General features: G+C 45.6%; 1 protein-coding gene across 18 annotated transcripts in view; it reads right to left on the bottom strand.

Annotated features, from left to right (window-relative positions):
- SYTL2 (synaptotagmin like 2) overlaps positions 1–15,344 on the bottom strand; it is a 398,207-nt gene that overhangs the window by 42,848 nt on the left and 340,015 nt on the right. For all 18 annotated transcript variants that reach the window (XM_078658474.1, XM_078658456.1, XM_078658457.1 and 15 more), the window contains one exon: positions 11,134–11,295. In XM_078658474.1, the coding sequence (XP_078514600.1) occupies positions 11,134–11,295 (162 nt within the window). The remainder of the gene's footprint in view (positions 1–11,133; positions 11,296–15,344) is intronic.

Below are 15,344 nucleotides of genomic sequence, written 5' to 3'. Positions count from 1 at the left end.
ACAGGGAAGTGCCGCAGAAGGGAGTGGGCTTCAGCCCCTTCGAGCTACTGTACGGGCACCCTGTACGTGGACCTCTCAGCCTGGTGAAGGATGGATGGGAAAAGTCTCCCAGACAGCCTCCCCAGGATGTGGTGAGCTACATGCTGGCTTTCCGGAGCCAAACGGCTAAGTTGTGGAAGCAAGCTTCAGACAACTTGGAAGCCAGCCAACCAGTAATGAAAGAGTGGTATGACCACAACGCTCACCCGGTGGAGTTGGAGCCTGGCCAGAAAGTGTGGGTGATGGAGCCTGGAGAGCTCAGTGGAGAGGACAGGCCCCTTTGAGGTATTGGAGAAGAAGGGTAAGGCCACCTACCTGGTGGATTTTAAGACCCCTCGACAGCCCCTACGGGTGCTGCTTGCTAATCGCCTCAAACCCCACCATGAGAGGCCCGAGGTCATCTTGATGATGGTGACTGATGGAGGAGAGGAAGCGGAAAGCGAGCCTCTCCCTGACCTTATTTTTGTCTCAGGAAAAGGATGGGTCGGTGGAGGGAGTGATTCTCTCCCCATCCCTAATTCATGAGCAGCGGGAGGACTGCCGCCAGATATTGGAGCAGTACTCTTCGTTGTTCTCCCTTGTCCCGGGAAGGACCCACCTGTGTACCGATGATGTGGATACAGGAGACAGCCCACCAGTGAAGTCAAAGACCTACCGGCTGTCAGACAAGGTGAAGGCCAGCATCCACGGTGAGGTTACCAAGATGCTGGAGCTAGGAGTCATTGAACCTTCCAGTAGCCCCTGGTCCAGTCCGGTGGTTTTAGTACCAAAAACTGCCCCACCAGGCACTACTCCAGAACTGAGGTTCTGTGTGGATTACCGGAGACTGAACTCAGTGACCAAGACTGATGCTCATCCGATCCCTAGGGCAGATGAATTGATTGACCGGCTGGGAGCTGCCCAATACCTGAGTACCTTTGACCTTACTTCAGGGTACTGGCAGATCTCCCTTACAGATGGAGCAAAGGAAAGGTCAGCTTTCTCCACGCCTGAGGGACACTACCAGTTCTGTGTGATGCCCTTTGGGCTCAAGAACGCCCCTGCCACTTTTCAGCGGCTGGTGAACCAGGTCCTCTCTGGAATGGAGGCTTTTTCCGCTGCTTACCTGGATGACATTGCCGTCTTCAGCAGCAGTTGGGAGGACCATTTGCGTCACTTGCAAGCTGTTCTCCAGGCCCTGAAACAGGCTGGCTTGACAATCAAGGCCAGTAAATGTTAGATTGGGCAGGGGTTGGCTGTGTACCTAGGCCACTTGGTGGGTAGGGGAACAGTGCAGACTCTCCAGGCAAAGATTGAGGCAATCATGGCCTGGGAACCCCCCCAAGACCCAGACTGAGGTCCGAGCTTTCCTGGGCCTAACAGGTTATTACCGTCGCTTTGTGAAGGGGTATGGCACTATTGTAGCGCCCCTCACAGAGCTCACATCCAAGAAACAACCTCGACGGGTAGTCTGGACAGAGGCTTGTCAGCAAGCCTTTGTGAAATTGAAACAGGCAATGTGTGCAGCACCAGTCCTGGGGGCCCCAGACTTCTCCAAGGAGTTCATTGTCCAGACAGACGCATCAGAGCATGGCATTGGGGCAGTGTTATCGCAACTCAATGAAGAGGGTCTGGATCAGCCTGTAGTCTTCCTGTCCAGGAGACTGCTTCCCCGGGAACAGAAGTGGAGTGCAATTGAGCGGGAAGCTTTTGCGGTGGTATGGGCTCTGAAGAAGTTGCGGCCATACCTGTTTGGCTCGCACTTCCTGGTTCAGACTGACCATCGACCTCTTCGTTGGCTGATGCAAATGAAGGGGGAGAATCCCAAGCTGTTGAGATGGTCCATCTCCCTACAGGGAATGGACTTCAGGGTGGAACATCGGCCTGGAGTGGACCACGCCAATGCAGACGGTCTCTCTAGGTATTTCCGCCTTAGTGATGAGGACTCCCAAGGGGTTGGGTAGCTCTCCCCACTTTCAGCTGGGGGGGACGCGTGTTAGACCTGTCTGCCCTTTGAGTAGTCCCTCCTAATTATTTATTAATTTGTGTTCCCTCTTTGCCCCTCAAAACCTTTCATTTTTATGTCCACTGGATTTTTGAGGTGTTGACTTAGGGGTTAGATGTTCTTTGCCCTCATAGTCCTTTCTCCTGATGTGTAGGTGCCTTTCTAACTGAATTGACCAGGCCCACAAAATGGTGGCTTACAACTGCCACAACTGTTACTTTGGAACCTGGTGCCATTGGGAAGTATGTGGAGTTCCAGAACGTTCTGGTCCACTCTAGACCCTCTGGACCTAGGCTATAAGTACTGGAATGTGGGGCGGCCATTTTGTGTAATGAGAGTGGAGGAAGGCGACACACAGGTCAAGAGCGAGCTGGAGACCAGGCTGAGGAGTGAGGAGGTGGGCGCGCGGAAGAGGATCTGATAGCCTCTGGGGGCTGCTCTTCCTTTCCTGACTGACGCTCCCCCTAATCCGAAGACCTGTCCCGGCGAAGCTGTTTCCTCACGCTTCACTTGAGGTACTGGTGAAGGGCGTCGTTTTCCCCCAATAGACATCGCTGGTCTAGATCAAGAGGGAATCCCCAAGTAAGCGGAACTGGGATTGTCCTACTACGGAGAACACAGCCTAGAAGACTGAAACTCCTGTGGAATCAACTCCCTTAGCTGGAGGTCTTCCGTGAGGGAGCCGCGGGATTTCCCCTCAGTGACAGAGAGACTGTCTGTTCCTACCTTCCCCACCCTCTTCCAACTAAGGGGTTAAGAACCTTACCCAGGCTGGTCCAAGTATCCGGTGGCGGCCGCTTCTCTGGGTCTGTGGGAAGTCGAGTCGGCAGGTCCGTCGAGGGCTCTGGTGAGGTGGGGGCGGTGCGCTGAGTGAGTGTTGACGGCAGCGCCTCCCAATAGAAGCCGAAGGAGGGGGAACGGGACCCGCGCAGGACTTGGTTCCCGGCGGAAGGACGTCTGCCTGTTGCAGGGGAACCTGACATGCAAGAGATGACCCGGCATTGAAGCCCAAGGCCCGGAAGGGGAAGACAGACGTCGCGAAGGGAGGAGCTCGAACATCCGAGGGGCGTGGGGCGGAAGAGAAGTGCCAGCCTTGAAGCGCCCCAGCCCCACTGAGTCGGCCGAGCGTAGGAGGCCGTTTGAGCGTAATCGGCCAGGGGAATCCCTTGCAACCCCCGAGTGACGCCGTGAGCCTTACGACTTCTGGTAGCGTGGCTGGTGAGGGGTAAACCTGAGAAAAAGGAGGCTGGGAACTCCCCCTATACGTGCGCAGGCTAAGGAACAAGTAAGGTGGGAACATCATAACCTGAGTTGAATAAAGGGAAGAAACTGAATGTAGTAGCGATTGCAGGAAGGAAGGATTAACCTCTTTAGGTGCCTGCTGATTCCTGTCAAACTTCTCCCGTCGCTCAAAGAGAGGGGGGGGGGGGAGGGAAACTTGAGAGAGAGGTGAAACTAAAAAGGAGCAGTGGCTATAAAGGTGCTAGATTGCATTACACCTGTTAGACCATTGAAGCCTGAACTTGGAAAACTGTAAGCAGCTAGGAACTACTGACTAGGGTATTTCTCCTTCAAACACTGACGATTTCCCCACTAACCTGAATACAAGGTTGGGTAAACCAAGGGTGGAGAGTCAGGGAAGGATAAGAATTGAAACTCAAGGGGTAAAACTCTGTGACAAGAATCTGAAACAAGTGCATGGAAATGTAAATACAATTGCTGGAGTTTTGAACTACTAAGAGGTTACTGAATTAAGTTCTAGTATATGAGTGAAGCATAAGGGACAAAACACAGTGTACAAATAAGAAAAAGGTGGAAATGCTTGATGTAATGTGCGGTTATCCCTATGTGAAAATGTGTCTATGCTAATAATCAACTGCGGAGCTTTTTAATGAGTGGAATCTAAATACTGCTAAGAAACAAAGGAAAACTACAAAGAGAATTTATAAAGTGAATCGTATTTTTCTAAAGCTGGTGTAGTGTCTTTATTTTTGAGTGGAGGGACGTTATGTTACTAAAGGGTGTGACGCAAACTTAACGCATGTGCCTTTGATTGAAGCCTTTCTACTTAGTGCCAAGCTACCCTATGTGACTTGGAAGTCCCAGGTCCAACAAGGACCAACACATTATCCTGCAGGAGAAGCAACAACATTCACATACAGGGTGTTCCACCCACCATCTCAGATGCCAACCTACCAAAGTACCCAGCCAACCTCTTTGCTATCATCCTGGAAAGAAGCAAGACAAACACATCCTTACGGACAGGACACACAGTGCCTCCCAACAAAACCGGTAACTGCAAACACAACAATGATGGACAGAATGTGGATCAATGTCACACATTCACCCCAGTCCAAAGATCTGGGCCCAAATCCATCGTTTTTCCACTCCACACCACCCTGGGTTAGACAATGGCGATATGCAAATCAGCGCTGACCCTGTGCCCCATGGGAACAGTCCAGTCCAAACTACAAAAGCCATGTCCTTCCCAGAACGGAAACAAGCATCCGAGGACCGGCCCGGTTTCGAGGTAACACCTCTCTTCAGCCCGGCTAGCTTGATTCCAGTGGTGTGGAGTGCCTGGGACTCACGTCTGAGCATCCCCAGTACACTTAGCGCGGTAACTGCAAACACAACAATGATGGACAGAATGTGGATCAATGTCACACATTCACCCCAGTCCAAAGATCTGGGCCCAAATCCATCGTTTTTCCACTCCACACCACCCTGGGTTAGACAATGGCGATATGCAAATCAGCGCTGACCCTGTGCCCCATGGGAACAGTCCAGTCCGAACTACAAAAGCCATGTCCTTCCCAGAACGGAAACAAGCATCCGACTTCCAGTATCTTTTAGCATCCACTCTTTTGCAAAACAGCAAATCTTCAAGCTCTTTACAAACTTTCTTACTTCTCATGGCATGAAATATAGGTGCGCTCACCCACTCTGCATTATTTTTACCTGGAATTGCCACACACTCACTACGGACTCACTTCAGGAAGCGAAAACAGATTCTGAAATTACCAACTGGCGTGAGATTTCAGAGGCACGGAGAGCTTACTGAGGTGGTATGCCAGGGGGCGATTAGCAACCACAACATAGATTGAACGCAGTAAAAACCAACTGTTGGAGTACCTCAGATGAGTGTCTGACGATGGGAAAAAAACAAGACGAACGACATGCAACGGACTAGCTCCATCATGTACGGTGGTGGGCCAGCTCTGCAGAGGGCTCATCTGCCATTTGGAGTCTTCCACACTTGCTTGGGCCAGGTAGGCGAAAGGTTTCTTCACTGCTTCAATACTAATCCCTTTATTCTTGTTTTTGTTGCAGAGTGATAGAAACCTTCACGTTAGCAGGATGGCTGGTCACAAACAGTTGTGTGGTTTGCTTCCAATCCATCTTGGGTATTTAATGTTGAAATTTTACACTTAAGGACTTTTTGGGAGGGGTAGGAGGGGATACTACACACTGATAACCACCCATTTTTGTACAAACCCTTCGGTTTCCAAATAGTGACGACCATAGCTATACTCCCTACACAGATATTGTGGCATAGCCAATAAATTTACCCAGTTGATAGCTAGTAGAGGACTTAATATCGTCTCTAGGAGACAGCGAATCCTGGGTATTCTTAAATTGGCAGGGTTCAAGTTAGCTTCTTTGAGGAGACACACCTTTTGGGAACAGACACTCATAGGCTGATTTGATTTATAATTTTATAGAGCGCGCGAATGCCCACGGGCGTCTTGGCGCTATGACAATTCAGAAGACTTCGGGATCGACAGGACATGATCTAACTGTCCAAAAAAAGCCATGTTTTCACTGCCTTCCTAAAGGAGAGCAGAGATGCAGTGTTTTTGATGGAGATTGGGAGACGGTTCCAAACCTTGGCTGTTTGAAGTAAAAAGCTTCTCCCTCCCCATCTAGCCAGTCTATGTTTAGGGACCTGAATTAATTTGGCCTGGCTTGATCTAAGAGTCCTGGAAGGCTCATATAGTTTAAGATGGGTTTTAAAAAACGGAGAGCCAGATCCGTGAAGTGCCTTATTTAAACTGCACTCTTTTTGTGATGGGGAGCCAGTGGAGAGATTTGAGTTTGTGGGCAATTGGCTCATGTTTGGGTACGTCCAGCACCAACCTGGCAGCTGCATTCTGCAAGCAATGTAGCTTTGCTAGAACTTGGACCTGGGTGCCAGCATACAAGGCATTCTCGTAATCTAGCCTTGACAAGGCCAGGGCTGTTACCACCGTTTTCCGGGTGTCTATTGGAATGTAGGGCAGGAGCTTTCTTATCATTTTCAGTATGTACCAGACTGAAGATGCCAGTTTACTGGCCTGAGTGTCGAATTTTTTTTATTTTTTATTTATTATTAGTCTTGTAGAGCGCGAACAGCTACCCGTGAGGGTTTCCCGGCGCTAATTGACATTATAGCATAATAATCCAGAGGGAACTAAAGCGCAACAGACCAGGTCTTGAGGTTAACAGCTTTCCGAAGGGAATTATTGGGCAAAAAGCCAGGTCTTAACGGCTTTGCGGAAGCGAAGATGGCAGTGCTCCACTCGAAGGTCTAAAGGAAGAGAATTCCAGAGTCTTGGTCCTAGTACAGAAAAGGAACGACCGCCCATTCTAGTGAGCCTAAACTTAGGCACACAGAAAAAATGTTGGGAGGAATAAGAGTTTGCTGTCTAGGGTCATACCCAGGTTTTTCACCTGGTTTACTGGAGCTGGACATTGACCAAGACTGTCAGGCCACCACTCCGGGGACCATATGTTTGGATCTGCCCCTAGCAGCAATACTTCACTTTTGTCCCCATTCAACTTCAGGCAGTTGTTCAGCATCCAATGTTTGACTTGTGTCATACATGACCTGAATTTATCCGCAGTTTCTTTAGCATCCTTGCTGATGGATACCACTATCTGGGTGTCGTCAGCATAGGAAACTGGAATAAAACCACATTTTCTTATGATTGCCGCCAGGGGAGCTACATACAGATTAAAAAGGGTAGGGCTTAATGAGAACCCCGCAAGGCAAACTGAATGATTTCGATCTGGCTAAGACAGAACACAGTCCCACTCCGCTCATGCTGCCTTTCATTTAGAATTGGTGGGCACAGCAATCCTCCTGGCCAGCATGGAGCTTTTTATAGAAAATAACCAAAAATCTGAGAAGTGGGTCGATGGGTGTCAGTTAATGATCTCTCGGAGGGTTGCCCAATTTGCCTGGTGTCAGTCTACACCCCAAATTCAGGAGATGAAAGGTTACTGAGGGACAAGTTACAGACTACTGTCACATTTGCTGAAGGCCCTCTTATAATTGGGGGTGACCTCAAGCTGGCCCTAAAAGCTGCACAGGATACATCGCAACAATGACACAGAAGGACCCCAGAACTGACCACAGAGTGGCAAGTTTGGTTCACCAACCTAAGGTTGCTAGATACCTGGAGACATGACACACACACCCCCCCCCCCCCCCCCCCTGTCGCAGGTTACTGGCACTACTCTGCAGCTCAGCATGCATATGCCTAGACTGATCTCCTCTTGTTGGACAGGAGGCATGAACACTTTATATTTGAAGCAGACCAACTACCCCAAACTCTTTCTGATCATGCCCTGTCTCTCGGACTCTTCAATTGGAGGAGGAGTGCTGAGGCAGCATTGGGGAAGCGGGTGCCTCAATGATTCTCTCCTTCGTGATGGTGGCTGTGGTATGAGCACTGGGGCTGCTTGACCGTGCACTTCTACCCAAGTTTGGATCATGTGTAGTTTTGGAAACTGACATAGGATGAACTTGTATGCTTACCATGTGACTAGTTCGGTGTGGAAGGTAGGAGTGAGTGAGCAGGGAGTTTACTGTTTATGATTGTTTACTCTGAAAGCAGTGTTGATAGTCTTCTATATTGCAAAACAAATTAATTATTAAAAAGCAAATGCTCATTGTTTAAGTGTTTTAAGTGTTTTAAGTGTTAATTAGGGAGTTATGTAAAAAACCTTGTATTTTTGGGTTTCCTTCTCTTATTTTTTGCGGTACATATATGGTTGTGAAAGGAATGAAACTCTTAAGCGGTTGTTTTATGTAAGTATTCAAAGAATATTATCTTGTTCTGAGGAAGGCAATCAGTATGTAGCTGTCAACATAATACCCACAGAGGGACTTTGTGACTTCCTTGCATAACAGATCTAATGCTTCATGGTCAAAATGTTCATAGTCTAAATGTAGTCAAAGATATAGGTAGTTTCTGACATGGAGCTCTTATGATGTTGGTTATTAACTGATTATTTCTCATCTACAAATTAGGCAATTAAATCTACATGTGTTTTAGGAAATAACTTTTGGTTTAAATGAAAGGGATTTAACTTTTAAGTATGCTTATTTAAATACATTTCTGGGGTCTGTGTTGGTAAATGGTACAAAACATTTTTGTATTTTGCTGAAAATCTTTACTATGAAGAAACTCCACACCATGATAGAGACACTGCCTAATAGTTACGACCTGGTAATTACAATCTCTCATTTCTAGTCGTCCATGCACCTTTCACATCTTTAGTGCTCTTTTTCCACTTTAAAAGCATTAACCTTACTCCCTCATTACCACTGACTTATTACAAAACCCTGCAGTACTAGCTCAGTATAAAAATCCATGTGTCTCCTCTCCTGCATAACAATTCGCATTTACTAGCCTTGAGCGCCTCTTGTGGGTACTGACTTAGCGGCACTTAAGGTTTTGAGCCTCAGTTAATCATTACTGCAATCCGGGGACCCCCATTGAGACATACTGGAAGGTGGACACCCCCGCCTATAGCAATTTCTAAGATTTGAACTTCTAAACAATAGAAAAAATACAAAAACAAGTATACACCAAACAAATGCTCAAATATTAACATCTTATTTCATTCTCAATCAAAAATAGAAACAGTTTTCATATTTTCAATTTTGCTTCTTCATTTGTATATACTTTATTCATTTTTAGGTCTTGCCTGGCGAAAGCAGCGCATGCGCTGCTCTCACCAGCGAGGACCTTTTGCAATCGATTCTCCCAAAGCATGCACGCGTAAGGATGGACAAAGATGGCTGCTCTCGCCATTTGTCCATACCTAATAGCATGCCATTTAAACACGGCGTGCTTTCACTTTAAATGCAGTTTAAAGTGAAAGCACGCCGCCATGCCCGCGCGCGCGTGCACTGCGCGCCAGCCAGGCCGACCTCCCTTGTCTATTAAGGTTGATAATTTCGGTACATGTACAGCAGGAAAAATACCACTAACTAGTTTATTTACCAAATTGGATTCCGTTCCCTGAAACATTTACCAAGCCATCGTAGGGGGTATCATAGCGATCAGTTAGACCCTTTTCTAAGCAAACATATGAATTGGCCTGATCATTTACAAGATACCCCTCCTCCAATACTGCGTTTTCGGTGAATGATTTTTTCATAGTTTATGAATGTTTTTGGGTGACAGGCGCATCGTGCTTTGCATGGGGGAAATGTAGCGCCTCAACTGATCTCCGCTTTATTTTTCTTTGCTCCTCGGATTGAGCCGCAGACTTCCCGCGGCTAACACTGCAGTTCACACAAGTATTGAATACAGCGGCAGATGAGGCTTCGGGGCTTCAAACCCCATTCTGATCCACCCATATTACCTACAGGAGTGACTGTACATTTCTCTACCCTAATTATCTGCCCCAGGGCTGCCAAAATAAAATGTACTGAATTTTATGAGATTAATGCCTGGTTAGGCCACAACGATTAAGAGGTGGTTGTGAATCACTTGATCCTCTTATGCGAGTTAAGGTCGCTTAGGCATGCCACATGAGCTATTTTCAGTTTGCTTGGAACTAACTGGGTAAGGCGCTGGCTGTGTACCGAACAGGTCGAAGTTGCTTTCTTTGCCCTTACCACAGAACGGCTTGGTTGGATTATATTTGTTTACTTGTGTTCGTTTTTTTAAGCGCGGTTAGGGACACCTTACTTCTAAAAGTGATTTGGTGGGGATTAACAGAAACCAAAAGATTAAGAACCCCAGTGCTACAGCACTGTCAAACTGTTCTCTTCAAATATTTAAAATTGGATTTGCGTTAGTAATTCCCCTGCACTTTCATGTGATGACAGGTTACTGAGCGTACCAATACCATTCTACGCTAGCTCTTCCAAATCTTCTGGTCCGCTCCCATCTGCCTTAGAATCTGGTCCATCTGCATGGCAAGACTTGCTTGATGGTTCGTCACAAACACATTCCAGGCAGTCTGGTGACTGCTGCGTGCATATTGTGGCACACTACAGTTACTTGGAGTCTGAGGCTTCGTTAATGCATCCAGCTACAGCACAACTGACATGCACCTAAAACCCGCCTGGACAGTGCTTTGCAAATAGATGTCTGCACTCTGTAAAGAAGCCGAAGATTGGATGTCCCTGCATTCTGAGCACCTTTTTGACCAACTGACGGACACTGCATGAAACTCGCTCTGCCTAGAGTGCGAACACCAGAACGCGCTCTTGCAGCCATTATAAACACCCAGAGACTCATTTCAAGAGTAATGGCAAAGGAAAAGAAAGTACAACAAGCATTGAAAATGCAATAGGTCTCGCCTTTGATTAAGTTAAAGCCATTTGCTTTGCTAATTGTATTGTATAGCAAAGCAAAAAGCTTTAACTTAAAGGCGAGACCTATTGCATTTTTAATACTTGTTAATATTATTGGTAACGCAGTGGTGGACCCCTTGAATATGCCTCATGGATCTCCAGAGGTCCTCTGACCACAAGATAAGAACCACTGCCATAGGTCACCAAGTCAATTACATTCATGCATTATAAATACGGACAGCCAGGCCTTCCCAGGCAGATCAGCTTCCTTTGGCAAAAGATGATTCTAGTAAACCCACCCTCGCTACACCAAACCACAGAAATGCACCTGCACATTAACCAATGGAACAGGAGTCAGGGATACTTCACACCCTAATCCTCCCAATTCAGTCAAGGACATTTAATGGAGGACAGCACAAATCGCTTCTACCTGCTATGGGGGTATTACAACAAGAACATATAAAGATTTGAGTTTGTAATGAAATGCCAGAGAAAGGAGTTACTAACACAAAATATCAGATAAACTTACCCTTGGCTGCAGGGCAAACCAGTTCATTTGCTTGTTGTTCCAGTCCCATGTTGCCAGATCAATTTCCACCTCACCCAAAAAACTATTTCTCCCAAAAGTGTCATTGTGCCACACAGAGAGATTCAATTTCTGGGTAAGCAGGGTTCTCTTAGTAAGCTTGTACTACAAAAAAGTGGAAAACATGTGATAAGCATCTTCCAACAAACAAAACACCATTTAAGTAAATGTAGGCTTCATTGGTATTCTCAGAATACACACAAAGAACTGGTGCTCACAAAAAAGCACGTGAAGAATGAATAGTTCAATAAAAGAAGAAAGCAGAGAAAGGAAGGCGAAAGAGGCAAAACCACACAGTTTTTAATAATCTGAGATTGAGAGACTGGACATCTATTTCTCAAAGCACAACATCCATTGCCCTCTTCCTCAGATAAGCCTGAGTTACAGTCATATGCAGTTAGCATACTGATGGATGGAGATGCTGCTACAAGCCAAACAACCTCCCAGCCTGTCCAAAGAGCTGTGGGGAAAAGAGTAGTCCACTTCAGATACTGTACATGATATGGTAGCCTTGGAAGCTGGCAATACAGTATCGGTCTGACAACAAACTTGGTTCTCACATTCCTTCAACTGTTCCATATCATCATACTCCAACTGACACAAGCGGACACCTGGCCAAAGCGCACACCATACGGCATCGGCCTGTAATCCTGCGGAGAAATGGCAACCAGGTGCTCACCAGCCTCTTTAGTTGTTTACTCTGTGCAGCAAACACTATGTGAAATCCAGCTGTGTCGTAAATAGTAGACTATCAATGGCAAATTGCATGCATCAAAAGCAGAAGTGATCAAAAGCAATCACTTTGAGTCTCCAATGTGGTCCATCTCTGGATTCTTAGAGAAGCCCATTTCATGCTCAAGCTACCAGAGGGAATGTTTTCCTGTATATATCAGGACCAAGCTGCTTCCTTTTCAGAGATGTGTAGAGTGGTCTATAATAAGACCACACAGGGGCATGCGTGCCAAAGAGACAGAAACAACGTGGTCATGCAGTCATAAATACTCAAAATACTGAGTCCAAGAGTTTATTTGGGAACCAGCTCTACTTGGCAAATGACTTACAGTCCACTTGGAGCTAGTGCCCTTACAGCCTCAGCGATGTCTTTAGCAACACCCTCACTATTAAAGCCTTTCACTTAGTGTTCTGCAGGGGAACTAAATCTGTCCCTCCAGAAGATAGGCTCCTTTAGAAATAGTTTTCCTGAAGCAGGAGTGGGGGTGAGGAAGGTCAGTTGTAGATTGAGAAATCAAAGTGCGACCAACAAGATGGTATCTTTTAAGTAGGGTCTTGCTGTTGGATTGTAACAAGAAACCTAAAAGCTCCTCCCTTCACATTACAATTCTGTTGTCGGTAGAGTGCCTCAACTTCCGTGGAAACATTTTAAGTCAGTATTCTACTAGGGGTTTAAGATATGGGGACTTTCTAAATGTGAGACTGTGGTGTGTTGTAGCGGCCCTCTACCCAGTAGCCTCTGGGTTGGTTTGTGAGCCATCACAGTGGCATTTGCCTGGGTGATGAGAAACTTATTGGCTAGATTGGCTTTGCACCCATGCTTAAAAACCTCTTAGAAACACTTGTAATATTCCACTCATTATCCACGCTAAGCATTAGGTTCTAGTTTATTGTTGAAGTCAGTCATGTTTCACTTTTATGGAGCAACAACTAAATGTCGATTTTAAATTGCTTCTGGTAGTCTATATAGTTAAAGAGGAGTTATTAACCAACCTTACAAAAAACATGTTTCCTGCCAGATGGCAGCAGCTGATGACCAATCTGTAACAGGCTTTAAGATTTGTGTATAAATAGAGCCAAGTGAAATATTTTATACTTTTAAGTGATGTTGTAATTTTATTACAAGACCAGAGGCTCATGTTAGGTCTCCCTTTCTTGCTTTTTTTTTTACATCAAAACTGAAAAAAAGACTAGAAAACTGGATCCTCAAAACTACAATATCCAGAATCTCTGGGCATACGGTTTACCAAGAATATCACAGGTGGACAATTAGTCTTATATAAGTCTGGCACATCATTTCTTCTTGATTTCTGCTAGTAGCTGGAGATAAGTGCTATATTCTTGTCACAATTATCTGTATGCATGGACGTCAATTCACCAAAATGCTAGGGGTAGCTGAAGAGACATCACACGCCTTTGACCTCCACTTTCACTCACACCCACAAATTTACACATATTTACACAAACACAAATTCACACATATACATTTTCACACAAACACACTCTCACCCTCAAGCACACACACAACATGCATTTAAAGGCAATATTTACTCACGTCAGATGCAATGGAAGGGCATATTACAGCTTATTGTACTCCATTTTTATCACATTATTAGTGATTGATATATTATATTTATTCATGATAAGTTTAATAAAAATTGAAAGAAAATAAAGAGTGGCACCACAGCTGCCCCTGTGTTCGTGGCACGAAATATGCCACCTCCGACGCCAGGGGTCGCAAATGCTGTGCTAGGGGCAGCAAGGGGCATGAATGCCTTCAATATCAAAGCCAGCCCCAACTAAAAATTATTTTGTACTCAGACACAATTCCTTTCAGTTTAGAAACAAATGAAGAAGCTTCATGCTATTGGAACATATCCACTGCTGGAAGACCGAGCCATCTTCAGTTCTCCCCATACCTTCTTTTAGAGTCTGATGGAGGTTTGTCTGGTTGGGAAGGAGGAGACGGCAATTTGCGGCAAATACTCATCTGAAGGAACATGTGGAGGGCAGGGATCAATGGCAGACTCCAATGGCTGCACCTCTTTGCTGCGTTCCCGTTAGATATAGTTGATAATGTAGTCACAATTGGTGTGTACAAACTGCTCCTGCACCTGCTGTTGGGAGATGCAAACTGCCAGGCAGATAAACCGGAATCTGGGAAAGGATGGAGCGGTGCACTACCCATGTCTTCTGTTTTAGTAACAACAAGTAGTCAATTTCCTTTACTAACATTTTTTTCTTTAGTCAGACATTCCAACAAAAATGTGCAAAGAGTCTCAGCCAACGAGTTTCATTCAGCAGAATGAACTTCGTCAGGGCGTGTGTAATTTTGAAGACTGACTCCAATGGGCTCACGTGATGGTGGGGTCACCTGTTAGGAAATGACCGAATATCGCTGTGGTAGCAGTCACGTGTAAAATGGCGGCTCCGAGGACAGAGAGTGCCTCCTTGATAAGGGCCCAATAGAGAGATCTGGAGCCGTAGAATATCCGTGCTCCTTCCTCGCACCACCTCTGGATGATAGTGGAAAATACTCATCTGAAGGAACATGGTCTCAGAAGGAGTCGTCAATGAGTATCAGCTCTTCAGAGCCGTTTACCAGCTAAACTGTGATGCAATCATTAACAAAAAATTAGGTGTTCAGTTTTTCTTAATTGGGACAGTCATACATCAGTAATATGAATAAATCATCTAAAGGGCACTCAATGAAATTCTATTGGAATTTGCAAAACTGTTCTGGGAATACGGTCTTCAACATCATGTCTCAATCACAGCAGAGTACTTTTGAGAGCTCTCAATGAAGAGGCCTATTGGTGCTCACGCCATTACAAGGTCACAATGACAAAGTGACTGGCAGCTTCATAAACCTACTTTTCAGTCTCTCCTAAACCTTGAGGGCCATTCTTGATGCCTCTGTTTACATCCACTAAACTAAGTCACTTTTACAGTTGGAGACTAGACCCAATCCTGTTGTCTTGTTCAACCCCACGAGAACGCCAGGGTCCGTAGTCATCATAACTCCTCCCTGGCCTTCATAGGTATTGTATCCTGAACTCCTTGCAGATGTCCAGACATTCCCATTCCTTTTTTTAATCATTTCATTTCATGAAGCTTTATTCGGTGCATTAAAAGAACAATGACCATAAAAGCACACAAGCAAAATGATTACACAATTATACAGATATAACAAAGTTAAAAGATCATGCTTTTCCTAAGCTGCATTGACTTACATAAAAGCATGGCAATATAAAAACATTTGTCCGGAGAATTCAATTCATAAATCAGTTTCATGGCATCCTCCACATTAAAAATAGCATATTTTTTAAAAAATTGGTTTTAGATAAACAATCCTCAAGTTCATAAAAAGAGTACAAATTAGCATAAAGTACAGGGTGCTCTGTTTCGAGTGACCATCGCAT

The sequence above is a fragment of the Lissotriton helveticus genome, chromosome 8 (assembly GCF_964261635.1).
Source record: "Lissotriton helveticus chromosome 8, aLisHel1.1, whole genome shotgun sequence".
In the NCBI taxonomy this organism is placed as follows: domain Eukaryota; kingdom Metazoa; phylum Chordata; class Amphibia; order Caudata; family Salamandridae; genus Lissotriton; species Lissotriton helveticus.
Note: the sequence above shows the minus strand (reverse complement) of the source record. Positions and strands in the feature narration are given on the sequence as shown.